Source organism: Scleropages formosus, chromosome 24 (assembly GCF_900964775.1).
Source record: "Scleropages formosus chromosome 24, fSclFor1.1, whole genome shotgun sequence".
NCBI lineage: Eukaryota > Metazoa > Chordata > Actinopteri > Osteoglossiformes > Osteoglossidae > Scleropages > Scleropages formosus.
The window spans coordinates 6333198-6348562 of record NC_041829.1 but is presented as its reverse complement, the minus strand read 5'-3'; the positions used below and the strand labels follow the sequence as shown (position 1 = coordinate 6348562).

At 41.6% G+C, this 15365-nt stretch overlaps 1 protein-coding gene across 1 annotated transcript; it reads left to right on the top strand.

Annotated features, from left to right (window-relative positions):
* Window positions 1–4425: 4425 nt before the first annotated feature.
* bend7 (BEN domain containing 7) lies at window positions 4426–12384 on the top strand. The gene is made up of 8 exons (XM_018755709.2): window positions 4426–4498; window positions 5560–5859; window positions 7273–7398; window positions 8184–8482; window positions 9399–9624; window positions 9776–9898; window positions 12059–12149; window positions 12327–12384. The coding sequence occupies exons 1-8, from the start codon at window positions 4426–4428 to the stop codon at window positions 12382–12384; spliced, it is 1296 nt and encodes a 431-aa protein (XP_018611225.1).
* The last annotated feature ends 2981 nt before the right edge of the window (window positions 12385–15365 follow it).

Here is a 15365-nt window from a genome sequence, read left to right as displayed (position 1 = left end):
AGCCATGAAAAGTACATTTTTGTGGCTTCTTTGTTAAGCAACAGCAAGGGAAGCTCTGTGATTGTGAGGGACCTGTTACGCAACAGTTAGAATATAAAAGTGTGGATATGTATCAGCATGAGGAGGAAGTAAACAATGCTGTTTAGTTATGCATTTATTATTTATCCTCTACTGTACAAACCTAGTTTACAGTAGAGCACAAGTTCACACTGAAGCATTTCCCTGTCCCGAATTATGAAAACTTGACATCTGAGACAGGATCATTCATGTTTGGGTTGATTAAAGCGTGATCGTAACAGAGAAAAGTCAAAGTCAAGTCGAACAATCTTGGTATTGCGATAACAATCGTTCCAAGAGCAGTTGGGAAAATGCGGGGAAAATGCAGGGAAAATGTTGTGATGCATGTTGCGCTGATGTGAACTGAACCAAAAAACCGAGTTAATTTCCTCAGTTTAAAATATTTCCAAAGGCAGTTCGGGTGAGATGAATAGAGTTGTGTAGAACGCCTTGACTCGAACCCTGAGCCAGAGCAAATTATACATTAACTGCTGACTCTGGGAACTAAAGCTGTACCACGAGCCGTAAACCATCTGGGGTGAGGTCAAGATCCCGTTTGACCTGTCACGATCAAAGCTCAGTATGGGACATAAGAGGACCAGGCATACAGTATATTGAGCTTTACGTGTAATTTTTTTTTACTGTACTTTCCTTTAAAAGTGACAGTTATTTACTCTTTGATACAGCAAATATATCGCACACACACGTCTGAACTGCTTGTCCCATACGGGGTCGCGGGGAGCCGGAGCCTAACCCGGCAACACAGGGCGTAGGGCTGGAGGGGGAGGGGACACACCCAGGACGGGACGCCAGTCCATCGCAAGGCCCACTGGAGAGCAGGACCTGGTCCAACCCACTGCGCCGCTGCGCCACCGCACCGCACCACACCCCACCCTACCCCCCCCAGCAAATACATTTTTATGGTAAATACCTTGGTCAAGGGTACAACAGTAGGAGGTGGGATTGAAACCTGTGTGTTTAAATTGTACGGTGGCAGCTCTAACCACTGCGCCCCCTGCTGTTCCTGGCTGTACAAGGAGCAGCACACTGGTTGTGGCTGAAACGTTTGCATTCTGAGCACATTGTCCCACAGAGACTGGGGGGGGGGGGGGGGGGGGGGTATTTCCTGAAGGAGAATTTCTCAGTTAGCTGAATAATCGCAGACAGAAGTCTAGCAGAATGTTGCCTTCTCCTACTGGATGGTTTATGATTATGAATTATCTTTCAAAACTGAAAAATCGGACTTCATCGAACACCTCCCCAGGGAATGATCCCAGTAAATGAGATGTATGTCGCTTTGGAGAAAAGCATCTGCTAAATGAATACATGTAAGTGGAAATGTAACGTATCGCTGTGGAAAACTTCCACTCCATTCCTCTTGGACAGAAATGTCACATGTAGGACTTAGAATTGGAATTATGTAATATTCAAAACATGATTTCATGGCTCACCAGCTTTGCAAGATACTGACTTTCAATGGGATTAAACCGCTTTTAGTCTCAGCGTTACATAGTGAACAGCTGGGACTTTGTACTAAAACAACTGTTCTTAATGCTCTATACACACACACACACACACACACACACACCAGTTCCATATGTTGTTTTAGAGGAAACTGTGTGCAGGAGCAAAAATAAGTGAACCCCAAGTTGCACTGATTAAACCAAGTAGGTAAGTACAATCAGATGTATAAATCAGTCATTTATTCATTTTATAAATTTATTTTAATATTTAACATTTAGGGGGGCGCAGTGGGTTGGACCGGGTCCTGCTCTCCAGTGGGTCTGGGGTTCGAGTCCCGCTTGGGGTGCCTTGCGACGGACTGGCGTCCCGTCCTGGGTGTGTCCCCTCCCCCTCCGGCCTTACACCCTGTGTTGCCGGGTTAGGCTCCGTGACCCCGTGTGGGACGAGCGGTTCTGAAAATGTGTGTGTGTGTGTGTGTGTGTGTGTGTGTGTGTATTTAACATTTAGATGATCTAAGTTTATTTTAATATTTCATACAACAATAAGGACCATCAATATCCCTAACCCTATGAAACAGCTCAGTATACATAGAATTTTATTTATTAACGACAACAATAATCATAATCGTAATCATAATCATAATAATAATATCCACCCCTTCAGACCACCTCATTTCCAAAGATTCCCAAGACAAAAAAAATTAAGTTGGCAACAAGGTAAAAAAGAAGGTATTGCCATCTAGTGGAAATAATGAATAGTCAGCGTGGTACTTTGTCAAATGTGCTGCAACTCAAACTTGGAGACAAAGGTTTTAACTGAAAGGTTTAAATATTTTATTCTCAGAGCAAAAGCAGGCGGTTGGATTTGGGAATTTTGAAAGAAGTTTTTAAGATGTAATTTATGCAGGAATTTATTAAACTCCTGAAATGTTCCCAATCAGCTACTTGTAATCTGCTAAAATATAGCGCGCAGGTGGTCCCCGACTTACGACGAGGTTATGTTCCGCGAAACCCATCGTAAGTCAAAAATATCGTTAAATGGTTTTACAATATATAGGACTGTTTTATAGGTTTGTTATAGAACTGGGGCTGGGAATGTTATAGGTTTGGAGTTAGGAATGTTATTGGAATGAGGTTGGGAATGTTCTAGTTTTGGGGTTGGGTTGTTATGGAATTTGGTATAGGACTGGGATTGGGAATGTAAAATTTCTATATACATTATTATGTTATACATTATATAATATTTACATAATTATTAAACATATATAGTGTGTGTGTGTGTGTGTGTGTGTGTATACAGGGGGTTGGTGTTACATACATTGTATTACCATGAAAACAAATAGTGCTGAATGTTTAGGGTCTGGCAGAGAAGGAAGGACAAAGATAGGAATGGGAATGGAAGGTGACTGGAGCAGATGGTGGCTGAGCAGGAGACGGAGCCCCAGCTGTGCCCTGGCACGGGTACATGACCACACAGACAACTGAGACCCGACAGAGGTGGCTGGTCGGAGGAGCGTGCGGAGGTGCCGCGCGCAACTTTTGTGCCGTGTGACACAGTACATACACCTCCCAGACTGTCTGAAGGAAGATCACCGACATGTTCCGAAGGACCCCCATGCAAAAGTGTTTCCTTTCAAAATTAACTAAAATACTGGGGCATCAGTACAGGTACATGGTCCTTTTAATCCACAGGAAATAAAAGAAATTAAAATATAAAAAAATAAATATCGAACGCACCTTTTAGTGCTTGAAAAAAATAAAATTTGGTGATATTATAGATGGGTCCCGCTCTCTGGCGGGTCTGGGGTTCGAGTCCTGCTGGAGGTGTCTTGCGGAAGACTGGCGTCTCATCCTGGGTGTGTCCCCTCCCCCTCCAGCCTTGCGTCCTGTGTTGCCAGGTTGGGCTCCGATTTGCTGCGACCCCACTTGGGACAAGCGGTTTCAGACAGTGTGTGGGTGTGTGATATTACAGAATACCCTTAGGTCAATACTTGAACAACATATTTTGGTATTTTACATTTATTCATTTAGCTGATGCTTTTCTCCAAAGTAACTTCCAGTGTTAAACTACCTACAGTCATTTACCCATTTATACAGCTGGGTTATGTCACTGGAGCAATTTTATGGTAAGTATATTGCTCAGTGGTACTACAGTCAGAGGTGGGGATCAAGCCTGCGACCTTCTTGTCCGAAAGCAACAGCTCTAACCCCTACACTACCACCTGTCCCATTTAAAGGTTTCAGCTCTTCTTTTACATTTATCTGACATTTTTCTCCAAAGTGATTTAGAAGCTATTTACTCATTCAGACCACCACACACCTCAGGGTAAGTACCACGCTCAGGGGTACTACAGCTGGAAGTGAGATTCAAACCTGTAAAGTTAGTATGGGTCCAAAGGCATCTGCTCTAAGCACCATGCTAGCAGCTGCCCCAATAATCCCTTTGAAATGCATTCAATAATTATTCCCAAACAATATTAAACACACATGGATGGATGCACAAATGTCCTTCACACGGTCATTGACTAAGTTTTGGGGCTATCAGTCCACTGCTAAATGCACAAGAAAAAAAAAAAAACACCTTGAAAAATGAAACTATTAACCCAGAAATCACACATTGCTTCTCACCACGTTTGTTTATTGAGGCAAACGGCTATTTGGAATCATAATGGATGATGATATTGCAGGTTGTTCCTGATCCGACCCTAATGATCGCTTCAAATCTCTAAGACCACACATGTTGAGAGCGCCGCCCTCAGGTGTGCAGGGGAACTGATGCGATGAGAATCCTGGGATGGACTCGCGTGCCGGACTATGGGAGGGAAGCCACAGTAAGAATACTGTACTGTACTGTACTGTACTGCGCTCGTGCTGTCGTTCCTTACAGAGGATTATTAGCGTAGCGATGGAAACGGAGCTGGGATCGGGGCGCAGGAGGAGCAGGAAGTCGCGCAGCTTCAAAGTGGTGCGCGAGCCGGGTACGCGCGAGGACGTGTGCGCGCGCGGCTAAATAAATCTCGTCAATTTCGTACGGGCAGGCAATAGCGGAATGTAGAAGTCGTTTTGAGACATTTTGGTGTTGTTTTTTTTTTTATGTTTTTTGTGTTTTTTTCTTTGTTCTTTCCAAGCAGCGCGTGATGTTTGCCGTGGAGTGGAATATTAATTAATAAAAAAATAATTAATACAGTACAATCTATTCGTTGTTTCTGATTATCCACGTTTCCTCTGGTCAGGTTTCAGGTTTTGGGGTTTCAAGGTTTACTTCTGAATTATTGGCAAGCATTGTTGGTTGTACTTGGAAGCTGGAAAGTTTGAGAACATCAGGAGCCATGAAATGAGTGGTTTTGCGATAGGAATTGAATGGGGCCTCTGAGGACCTCTAAATTGGGAATGTATAGGGCTGTGGTGGAGAATGTTAAAGGATTGGACTTGGGTTGGTATGGAACTGAGAATGTTATAGAGCTGGGGTTGCAAATGTTATAGGATTGGGTTGGGAATGTTATAGGACTAAGGTTGGGTTGGCATGGAATTGGGAATGTTATAGAACTGGGATAGGAATATTATAGGGTAGTAAATGTTATAGGATTGGGGTTGGGTTGATATGGAACTGGGAATGATATAGAACTGGGGCTGCGAATGCTATAGGATTGGGCTTTTGGGAATATTATAGGACTGGGGTTGGGAATGTTGTAGAGTTGGTGTTTGGAATGTTACGGGATTTGCTTGGTATGAAACTGGAAATGTTATAGAACTGGGACTAGGAATGTTATAGCATTGGGAATGTTGTAGGGTTGGTATGGAATTGGGAATGTTGTAGAACTGTGCTTGGGAATGTTATAGCATTGGGAATGTTGGATTGGTATATAACTGGGAATTTTATAGAACTGGGGTTTGGAATGTTATAGGGTGGGGAATGTTACAGGGTTGGGGTTGGACTGGTGTGTAATTGGGAATGTTATAGGACTGGGTTTGGGGATGTTATGGAACTGGGGTTGGGAATGGTGCTTCTGTGCGTTACACATTTATTGTTGTCCCCCAGTTTGGCTTGGTGACGACGGCATGGAGATCAAACGACAGATCACCGGAATGATGAGGCTGCTGAATGACAAGATGTGCCGTCGGTACCGGCGGACCGATGGGAGCAGAGAGAGCCTGAAGCTCGAGCCCCAGGATGCGGAGTTGAGCTGGGCGGAGCCGGGGGTCACCGCACAAGAGGACCTCCAACAGAGCACCTGGAGCCTCGAATCCACACCAAAACCACAGATGGCCGGGCAGTACGGAACCCGCTCTAGAATGCTGAGGATGCTCAATGACAGCCGGAACTCTGTTAGGTCCAAAGGTGTGTCCCCATATCCCTTTGCTTTCCTCTTTGTTAGCAGTTTACTTTCAAAAAGGACCAGAAAGATGAAAGCTCTGCTCTTTACCATGCTATTTAGTGAGCCTTTCTGGCTTCGCTTTTAAATGGCACCTTAAAGGCATCATTACAGGCATTCTTCCATTGTTTATCTAACAATTCTTACAACATTCAATTGCCAGTAGCTTGTTTTTGCAACAGCCAAGCAAACAAATAATTACCTAATGGAATCTTTTTACATTTACATTTATTCATTTAGCTGACGCTTTTCTCCAAAGCGACGTACATCTCATAGGAAATAGTTCATGCGTAATATTAGGAGAAAGAGACATCGCTGCACATGTGTGATTCTTAAGTAAACCTAGTTTGTTTCCTTCACCATATGCACCATATGTTCATCACACAAGTAGCTGCATAAAACTTTACCAGAATATCACGATTCTTAGTCACCTTCCTAGAGTTGTTTTTTTAGATGTATATATATGTAAACATTTACGTTGCATTGCAGGAGTGGCTCTGTAAAGGACTGATCTGAGCATGCTCATGAACATCTATACCATGCATGAACTTAAGAGATCGTGGGAAAAGTGAGTCTGGAATAGATGAGTTTTAAGACACTCTTTAAATGTGAACAGAGATTTAGCAGTTCTGAGGGAGAGGAGGAGGTCGTTCCACCACAACGGAGCCAGAACTGGTGGGACCACCAAGTGGGCAGACGTGGAAGAGCATAGTAGTCTGGTTGGGGTGTAGCAGATGATCAAGTCTTGTAGGTAGCTGGGAGTAGTTCTACTGATGCATCCGTAGGCCGTAACCAGGGTCTTGAATTTGATCCGGGTAGCTATGGGAAGCCAGTGCAGAGAAACGAGTAGAGGAGATACATAGGAAGGCTTCGGCAGGTCAAACACAACTTGAGCAGCAGCGTTCTGTATCAGCTGTAGAGGTTTGATGGCAGTAGCAGGAAGGCCAAACAACAGAGAGTTGCAGTAGTCCAGTTTTAGATGTCACCATGGCCTGGACAAGGTTTTTTAAAAAGGTGAATTTAATTCTTTGCTCATTATCATCCAGTCCTTTTACATTTTATCCATCGATGAGCGGATGGATAAATCAACCAGTCAGTAAGGCCAATGGCTCGGAAACTCTTTTCATAGAGAGCTTCCTCGCAGGGAATGAGATTAAATGTTTACAGTAGAAGTTACAGTGCATTTGGATTAGAGATGAAACCAGTGTGTTAATGCATCATACACAGCACAGTTAGCACCACTACACTATGAACATAGGTAATTCTGAGGTCCGTGGAAAATCCCATCAGCACCTGGGAGATATGGGGAATAATGGGATCCGACCCAGTAACACCTACGGATGCTCTGCTACAATGCGTTATACTTGTGACATCATCAGACCGCCCAGCCAGTGTTGTGGACCCGGATCCGGACCTGGCCTGCTGCACGTGTACCTGCAGGAGCACACTGGAGGCCATTCTGCAGGAGCTACGTGCCGTGAGGAAGCTCATGCAGACACAGAGAGGTCAGTGCCGTCCCACAGTTGCTCTGCACATGTTCCTCTTGCCACCTTATACCGACACCATGGGCAGCAGGTGGCGTAGTGGTTAAAGCTTCCACCTCTGGAAGAATGCAGAGTTGCACTCCACCAGCTGCTCTAGTGCCCTCGATCAAGATACTTACCCTGAACTGGTACAGTAAAATTTACTCAGCTGAATAAAGACGTAAATCATCGTAATTTGGTTTAGAGAAAATTGTTGGCTTAATAATGAAAAACAACAAACACCAAGACTTTACCTCCCCCGATGATCCAGATTTATGTGCATAGCTGCATTATAATTTTTCGTATTTCAAAATTTCATTCACGTTTGACAGTTTTTCACTAATAATGTAATATTACTGTATCTTACCTTGTTATCCTTTTATATCTGAGATATTGAAAAAAACGGAAGATATTTCTATTTATTTCATAAAAACTTTAATTTTACAAGATTTCAGACATATAATCAGGAGACCTTCTATAATAAATGCTCTTTGACATAGAAAGTAACCGCAGATATTTGATGCAGTGGTTACAATGCAGTGGTTACAGCCATCAACCTGGAACTTAAAGGGCCCAGGTTCAAATCCCACCTCCTGCAGTAGTGCCCTTAATTAAGGTACTTATCTGAACTGATACAGTAAAAATTACTTGGATGTGTAAGTACCTTAATACTGTAAGTAGCTTAGGAGAGAAGCATCAGGTAAATAAATAAATGTGTGTACATATTGTAGTATGTACATGATCTTCCCCTTTTTATTTACACCCAGAGTCCCACGAGAAGCAGCAAAGATCTGCAGATGTCCCCAGGCCTCCTATTCCGCAGATGAGGTCACGCAAGAGGCAACCTCTCCACAAGATGGGACGAGAAACCTTCCCCAGCAGGACAGCCCTTCTCCCAACCAGCACCACACCACAGCCCAGTGGAAGTGGGGTCAGGGCGGCCCGGGAAAGACGTGCCCCTTCACAGACAGAGCAAGGGGGTCAGCCTCCCAGGTCCATCCCACAACCCCCTAGAGATGACAGCCTTGCTCGTAACGTCCTGTTAGGGCAGCTGGGGTTGGTCGAGGTAACAGTCGGCTTATAATAAAGCTATTGATTTTGAGCACTTTATAGTCCATATTGTAGAGTCAGAAATAACACATAGGTTCATCGTGGCTAACATCACATATTTAGATTCTCAGATTCCCTATTTAATATGCTTTCTTAGTTTTGAACATCTGCTCTGCAATACAAACGAACTTCATGAGGGTTTAAAAATGTGAAGATTTCAGCTTTACATATGATTATCAAAATGTGTCAGGCATGAAATAATTGAACTCCTTTGAGCAGAAAAAAAACATGTAAATAAGTGAGGATGTAGTTATAGCTGTAATATTCCTTCAGCAGTACCTCACCTTACTGGGATCGGAAGTCCATTCGTAGCTCAAGTCGTTCGTAAATTCAGAGTCACTTTAAGCACTAATTTACAATCAATAAATAATGATAGCATTATAAATATAAATAATATATTTCCTGGTAATACAAACATTCCTTAATTTATCTGCTGTTTATGTTTTGAAAAACCTCAGATAAAGCTATAAAAAAAAATTTAAAAAAAAACACTCTAACACTTATTTTAATTATATTCAACTTCAGACATTAGAATTAACGTTAAATTACTGAAAATAAAAATATATACATACTGTATATTCTTGTCCAATTATTCTCACATCATCAGCAACCCTCAGGACACCAGATAGAAGCTGTAAAGACTGTAGAAGCAAGTGGCATGATGGCGGTCCCGCATTACTATATTATTTGGGTGTGTTTTACTACTGTGCACAAAATTTTGGAAAAAAGTAAGTGGAAAAAAATGTGATTAAAACCAATACCGTAGTAAATTGTTAATGTAAAATGGCATCACAGCAGTGTAAACGACTAAAAACCTCTTTCTTGGTGTGTGTGTGTGTCTCACCTGCATGGTCGCCCATTGTTGTGTTCAGCCTGAAGTCCAGCTGGCCGACGACTATGACGTGTTCATCTCCAAGTCTCAGCTGGACTCCATCCTGGTCAATTACACGCGCTCCGGCAGCCTGCTCTTCAGGAAGCTGGTGTGTGCGTTCTTCGACGACGCCACGCTGGCCAACTCGCTGCCCAATGGCAAGCGGAAGAGGGGGCTCAATGACAACAGAAAGGGCCTGGACCAGAATATCGTGGGGGCTATAAAGGGTAGGCCTCATTGGTGGAGGCTTGGAGGAAAATACACCCACTTTTACCTGTATTTTCCACACATTCCTGTCATTTTACATCTAAGACAGACAGACAGATAAATAGATAGATTTGAAGTGTGTTCTTCTCACTGTATTGTTCTCGTCACCAGTGTTCACGGAGAAGTACTGCACCGCTAACAGGATTGAGAAGCTTCCAGGTCCGAGAGACTGGGTTCAGATCCTTCAGGACCAGATTAAGCTGGCGAGGAGACGGTTAAAGAGACGGAGCGGAGGTGAACTTGTATTCTATTTGCTACATATACTTTATATATACACACACACAGGTGGTCCCCAACTTACGATGGGGTTACATCCTGCAAAACCCATCATAAATCGAAAATATCGTAAGTCGAAAATGCATTCAATACACCTAACCTACCGAACATCGTAGCCTAGCATATGTGCGATGGCCATTACGGGATGGCCGCCTTCATGCTGGGTAATTATCTTGGGTTTCTCCTCAACGGTAATTTCCTTCCTCCTCCTCTTCTTCCTTCCACTAGCAGGGATCACAGATGAGCATTTCGTAGACTTGATGGATGCACAAAACACAACGTTGATACGGGGGGGGTATCTATATAGCGACCGCGTGACAGACTGGGAGAAGCTGATCGCTACCACTGCCCAGCATCACGAGAGAGTATCGCACCGCATATCACTTGCCTTACCACATATCGCTACTGATTGTCTATCGCCAGCTCGCCATCGTAAAGTCAAAAAATCGTGAGTAGAACCATCGTCAGTCGAGGAGCATCTGTATAATTATATAGATATATATGGTGCGATTTAAAATGAGAAGTTGCTGATATTCTGTACCACAGTGCAAATCTGTCAAAGAACCAAAAATGCAGCGGGACTGCATATAATGAATTCTGAAATGTGACTTTTTCTGTGTTTTTTTTTTTCAAGAAAGTTAAGGTTATGAGGCTGTTCTACCCAGAACTGTATGCCGCCTTGGAGAAAAGCACGTGTCAAATGTATGAATATAACTAGAAATGTATTTCCTTTACATCAGCTGAGGTTGCGCACTGTGATGATGCCTCGAAGAGACCCTCCACCTGCACCACAGGTAGTTGCCCTTTCTGCAAGACACCACTTATTACTCTGGCATTTTGGTGTCTTCCTGCCCAGGATCGAGGTCTTACTTCTTCGCCTGTAATTCGGTCTCCGATCCTGCAGAATTTCAGCTAAATAGCCACAGGCCCCTCTGTACACCTTTAGAGAAGTGATAAAGGTAGCTCATGTTCAGCCAGTTCTGTAGTTCAAGGCAAAAAGGCTCACTGGATTAAGAGAAATATTACTAAAATAGGGGGGCATGATGGTGCAGCGAGTTTGGCTGGGGCCTGCTCTGTGGTGGGTCTGGGGTTCGAGTCCCACTTGGGGTGCCTTGAGGCGGACTGGTGTCCCGTGCGAGGTGTGTCCTCTCCCCCCTCGGCCCTGTACCCGGTGTTGCTGGGTTAGGCTCCGGCTCGCCGCGACCCCACTTGGGACAAGCGGTTTCAGACAGTGTGTGTGTGTGTTATTAAAATATGAATATAAAGGGCAGATATTTGGGCCTCAAAGCAGCAATAATACTCTACTTTAGCTGATGGTGACTTTTCCAAATAGGACCTTATCATCAGTGTAGTGGGATGACAGTAAAGTGCAAAAAGCTCTATTAATATTCAGATCTGTTAATGATGTAAAGTCTCTACTATTGCACTTTTATTGACTGCGATATGGTGGTCTTTGGATTTACAAACAAACTGAGTTATGAACAGACTTCTGGTCCTAAATGTGTTTGCAAGCTGCAGAACAAGCGTATATTGCTTAAGATATGTTAAAGAAATCCATGTGTTGTTCACTTTTAGGTTGTAAAATGCAGTATTCAGCTTTGATTGACATTCTTGCTATTTTTTCCTCAAAAATAAGATTGTCACTGCTCCGAAGAGAAGAGGGAAAAAGTACCTCACCCAGCAGGTAAATGTTTTAATTTTATTTCTAAGTGGACACACTACAAAAATATTGCTCAAAAGCGAAAATGTCTTTACCTCTTTTGTCTCCTAGACCTTGTCTTAGAGAAGACTTCACTTGATAAAGGAGATTAATTCATCACCAAAGCATCTAAATAAATTAGCTTACAGTTAGAGATACAGTGCTACTTGAAAGTATGTGAACCCTAGAGGGATGGTCATTATTCTTATATAAAATATGAAAATAAACATATAAAATATTAAAGTTAACTCTTAAACAGATGAACAAATGACTATGATTTACACATCTGATTCTACTCACCTATTTGGTTTAATCTGTATAATTTAGGGTTCTCTAATTTTTGCATTTGCACTACTTGTCTGTTTCTACTAACACATGATTTCCTCTAAAACAACATGGAATTTGTCCTTTTGTGTCAGATGAGAAAGACTGCCTCTCATTAAATAACTATTTTCTGGTAAAAGTACAGGACACAAGGGCTTTACGCACTTTCAAGCAGCACTATGATGGGTAAGCAGTGCTGTGAATCGATACCACTTTAAAGTTTATTCTGGACTGGTTATTCCCTTATCTGCTGCAGTGAGACATCTGTCCTGGGCTCGTGGGTAAACAGCTACTGAAATAGCCAGCTGGTCAGGTCTGTTTTATTTGTGGCCCATGTGCCTGTTGTCCCTGTTGTGGACACAGGGGAGCAAAGATGCAGAGGATGCCAGAAGATGTTGAGAACAACTTTGGACAACCTTGACCGTTACAAACACAAGGGACTGATGTAGTGACCTGGACACTTTTCATGACTAAATCCCCTGAACACTTGGGGGCCAGTTTCCAAAACTTCCCCAGAAGGATCATGATATTAATAAGAGTTGTTACATTTTTAAACAGCATTCCATGCCCAGGCAACTTTAATGATGCATACAACCATAGAGCATAATCAAAATTATAGTTTTGGGGAAATGGACTCTTCTGTTTTTTCGTCATGAGTGACAATTTTCTTGATCACCCAACTGTTTGGCACCTTTATTTCCTCAAGTTTTACAAGTAGCTTTTGCAGAGCATGAAACACATTTTGTGTGCCTATTTGTTACATATAAACTACAGTTTCTTTACTTTCAGTAATAGTTTGCAGTGCTTTTTTTCAGCGTTCAGTTGGGAAATTCTTACCCCCGTGGAATTATGCTGCAGTTCACAGCAATTATCTACTTAACTGTCATTGATAGATGTGTTACTAACTGAGGACTGAATTATATGCCCATGGTAGAAAAACAAAATTGCACTTGTACACAATCTGAGCTGAACAATTCCATTTTCAAAATAATATACAGTTCTTTTGTATTCTCTTAATATATGATGAGATGTGATCTTTCTTTCAGTTCATCTATTTCATAAAAATGCGCAAACTGAATTCGTCTTTTAATTTAAGTAGCATTTTAGCAATTAACATGTCAATATAAATAATTTAATAAAAAACAGGTGCTTCATTTATAGGCATAGCACCACAGGATAAACATGGTACAAAGATCATTCAGTGATTTCTGGCATAAATACTTTTCTGAATTTATAAAATTATTTTATCCTCAAATAGATTAATATTGTTCAAACTATACAGGTTTTATATTAAAGGGGACTTTCTAGATGTATTGATATTCTTCAGCGTAACATGGTACAGCATTAACTTTACAGACTAAAATTTACAGTGATGTGTTGGTACAGTGAGGTGTTGGCAAGTACCAAATATAGGTCTGTTAGAGCACTTTATTTTTACGAGTGTATCAGTGTATTTTAAATACCCTTCTAGAATACCATTAGACCATTATGTGTTGGTTTTCACTGTGTATTGGGAACCGTCACTGATCTAATGCTTTGTGATTTCAAGACCCTGGTTATTGTCTACAAATGCATCAATAGAACTGCTCCCAGCTATTTACAAGACTTGATCAACAGATACACCCCAGCCAAATCCCTTCACTTGTCTACTTCTGCTCGCTTGGTAGTCCCACGCACAAAAAGTAAAGCATGGAGGTTATTGGTTCTGACTCCGTTGTGGTGGAATGACCTCCCCCTCCCACTCAGAGCTGCTGAAACTCTCTCCACATTTAAGAAGGGTCTGAAAACTCACCTTTTCCAGGCTCACTTGCCCCAAGATCTCTCCAGCTCATGTACGGTGTAAATGTTCATGCATCCTAACTTTATGATCATCCCCAGATAGGGCTTTACACAGCCACTACTCCGGCATTATATGTGAATGTTTGTGTACCTCATTAAAAAAAAAAATGTTGTAGGAAGGTTATCGGGATTCATCTATCCTGCGTTTTATGCACCTCCTCGAGCGATGAGCATCAGTGCATCAAGTGGAAAGTAACAAACTAGGTTTATTTAACAATCACGTCTGCAGCTATGTCTCTTTCTCTTAATGTAAAGGACATATTGTATTTTTGCTGAGATGTACGTCGCTTTGGACAAAAGTGTCTGCTAAATGAATAAATGTAAATTTAATGTGACTGATGACCTCTCATAAATCTGATGATGTTTCAGTGATACAAACCTGACCAAGTCATGACTGTCTGCAGTGCTCCAGGAACTCACCAAAATACCTGCATGATCCATGAGATGATCGCTAGAGACAGATACACCTTCAGAATAATGTGGTATGAAGCTAAAACAAACCATTATGTTACCAGCAGAAACCAAAATAAACAAAAAAAAACTACTGAAGAAAAGTAAACAAGTAACATCTATTAAAACCACTGCTAAAATTTCTCCTGGTTATGAAATGTTTTATTCTTGCAGGGGAGCATTTAGAAGAACCCAGTAATGTCAATATTTATAGTATAATACTTTCAGTGCCATCTGAAAGCCATGCAGGCATAATGTGGAAACGCGAGAATTTGCTTTGGTGTTGTTGTATGAGATTTGTATTTTCTTGTGAAATGTACTTTATACATCATGGACCCTTCACAGATTCATATGGGATTCACAAACTTAGGCCCATTCGCAAGATGCGTCCCTTCTCATTCTGGTCTCATCCTCTCCTGTTTCGCTTCTTCGGAGGAGAAGCTTACTATACTCCTGATTCCTAATAAAATGTTTACCTTACGAGATTTGTTTGTGTGTGCCATATATTTAAACAATATGTTTTCATTAGAAAAGCAAAGCCTTGATCTTAATGAGTAACAGCACTGTAATGAATAGTAAACAGTGTATGTTTACAGCTTTTGAAATGTGCATAACTTGTAAATATAGATTAGCATAAAAAATAAAATTTTAATTTAGCTGTTATCAGTGTGCTTATTTTCATTTAAAACACTTTATACTATACTTATGTTGTTTCTGGCATTTCATTTTTTTTCAGAACCGCTTGTCCCATACGTTTCTGGCATATGTAGGTAAAATTAAGGGGGCAGTTCCTAAATTAAAGGTAATTTCCATTGTTTACTTTATTATTGCCAGACTTTTAATATTCTTTAAAGGGGAGGTAAAGGCGCCAGTCGGTGCGCAAAGGCCCCTTGTCAGCACAGTTCTTTTATCTAATTTTTCCGCGTATCAGCTTTCTTTTACTTAACCAGTACCATGATCTGGAGCAAGTATGTAAAACTTATCAATTCATTGTAGAAATATTTTTCTTTAATTTCCTTTATAATGAAAAAATGCCTTTAAGTTGTTATTGCTTTTAGCTCAGGCGTTGTTGAAGGGCACCCCGCAATGTCGCAATGCATTCTGGGAGGGTAT

Coding starts and splice junctions, on each gene's coding strand:
- bend7 (XM_018755709.2), top strand. CDS start 4,426: ATGGAAACGGAGCTGGGATCGGGGCGCAGGAGGAGCAGGAAGTCGCGC. Junction 4,499..5,559: donor CAAAGTGGTGCGCGAGCCGG/GTACGCGCGAGG, acceptor GTTGTCCCCCAG/TTTGGCTTGGTGACGACGGC. Junction 9,625..9,775: donor TATCGTGGGGGCTATAAAGG/GTAGGCCTCATT, acceptor TCTCGTCACCAG/TGTTCACGGAGAAGTACTGC.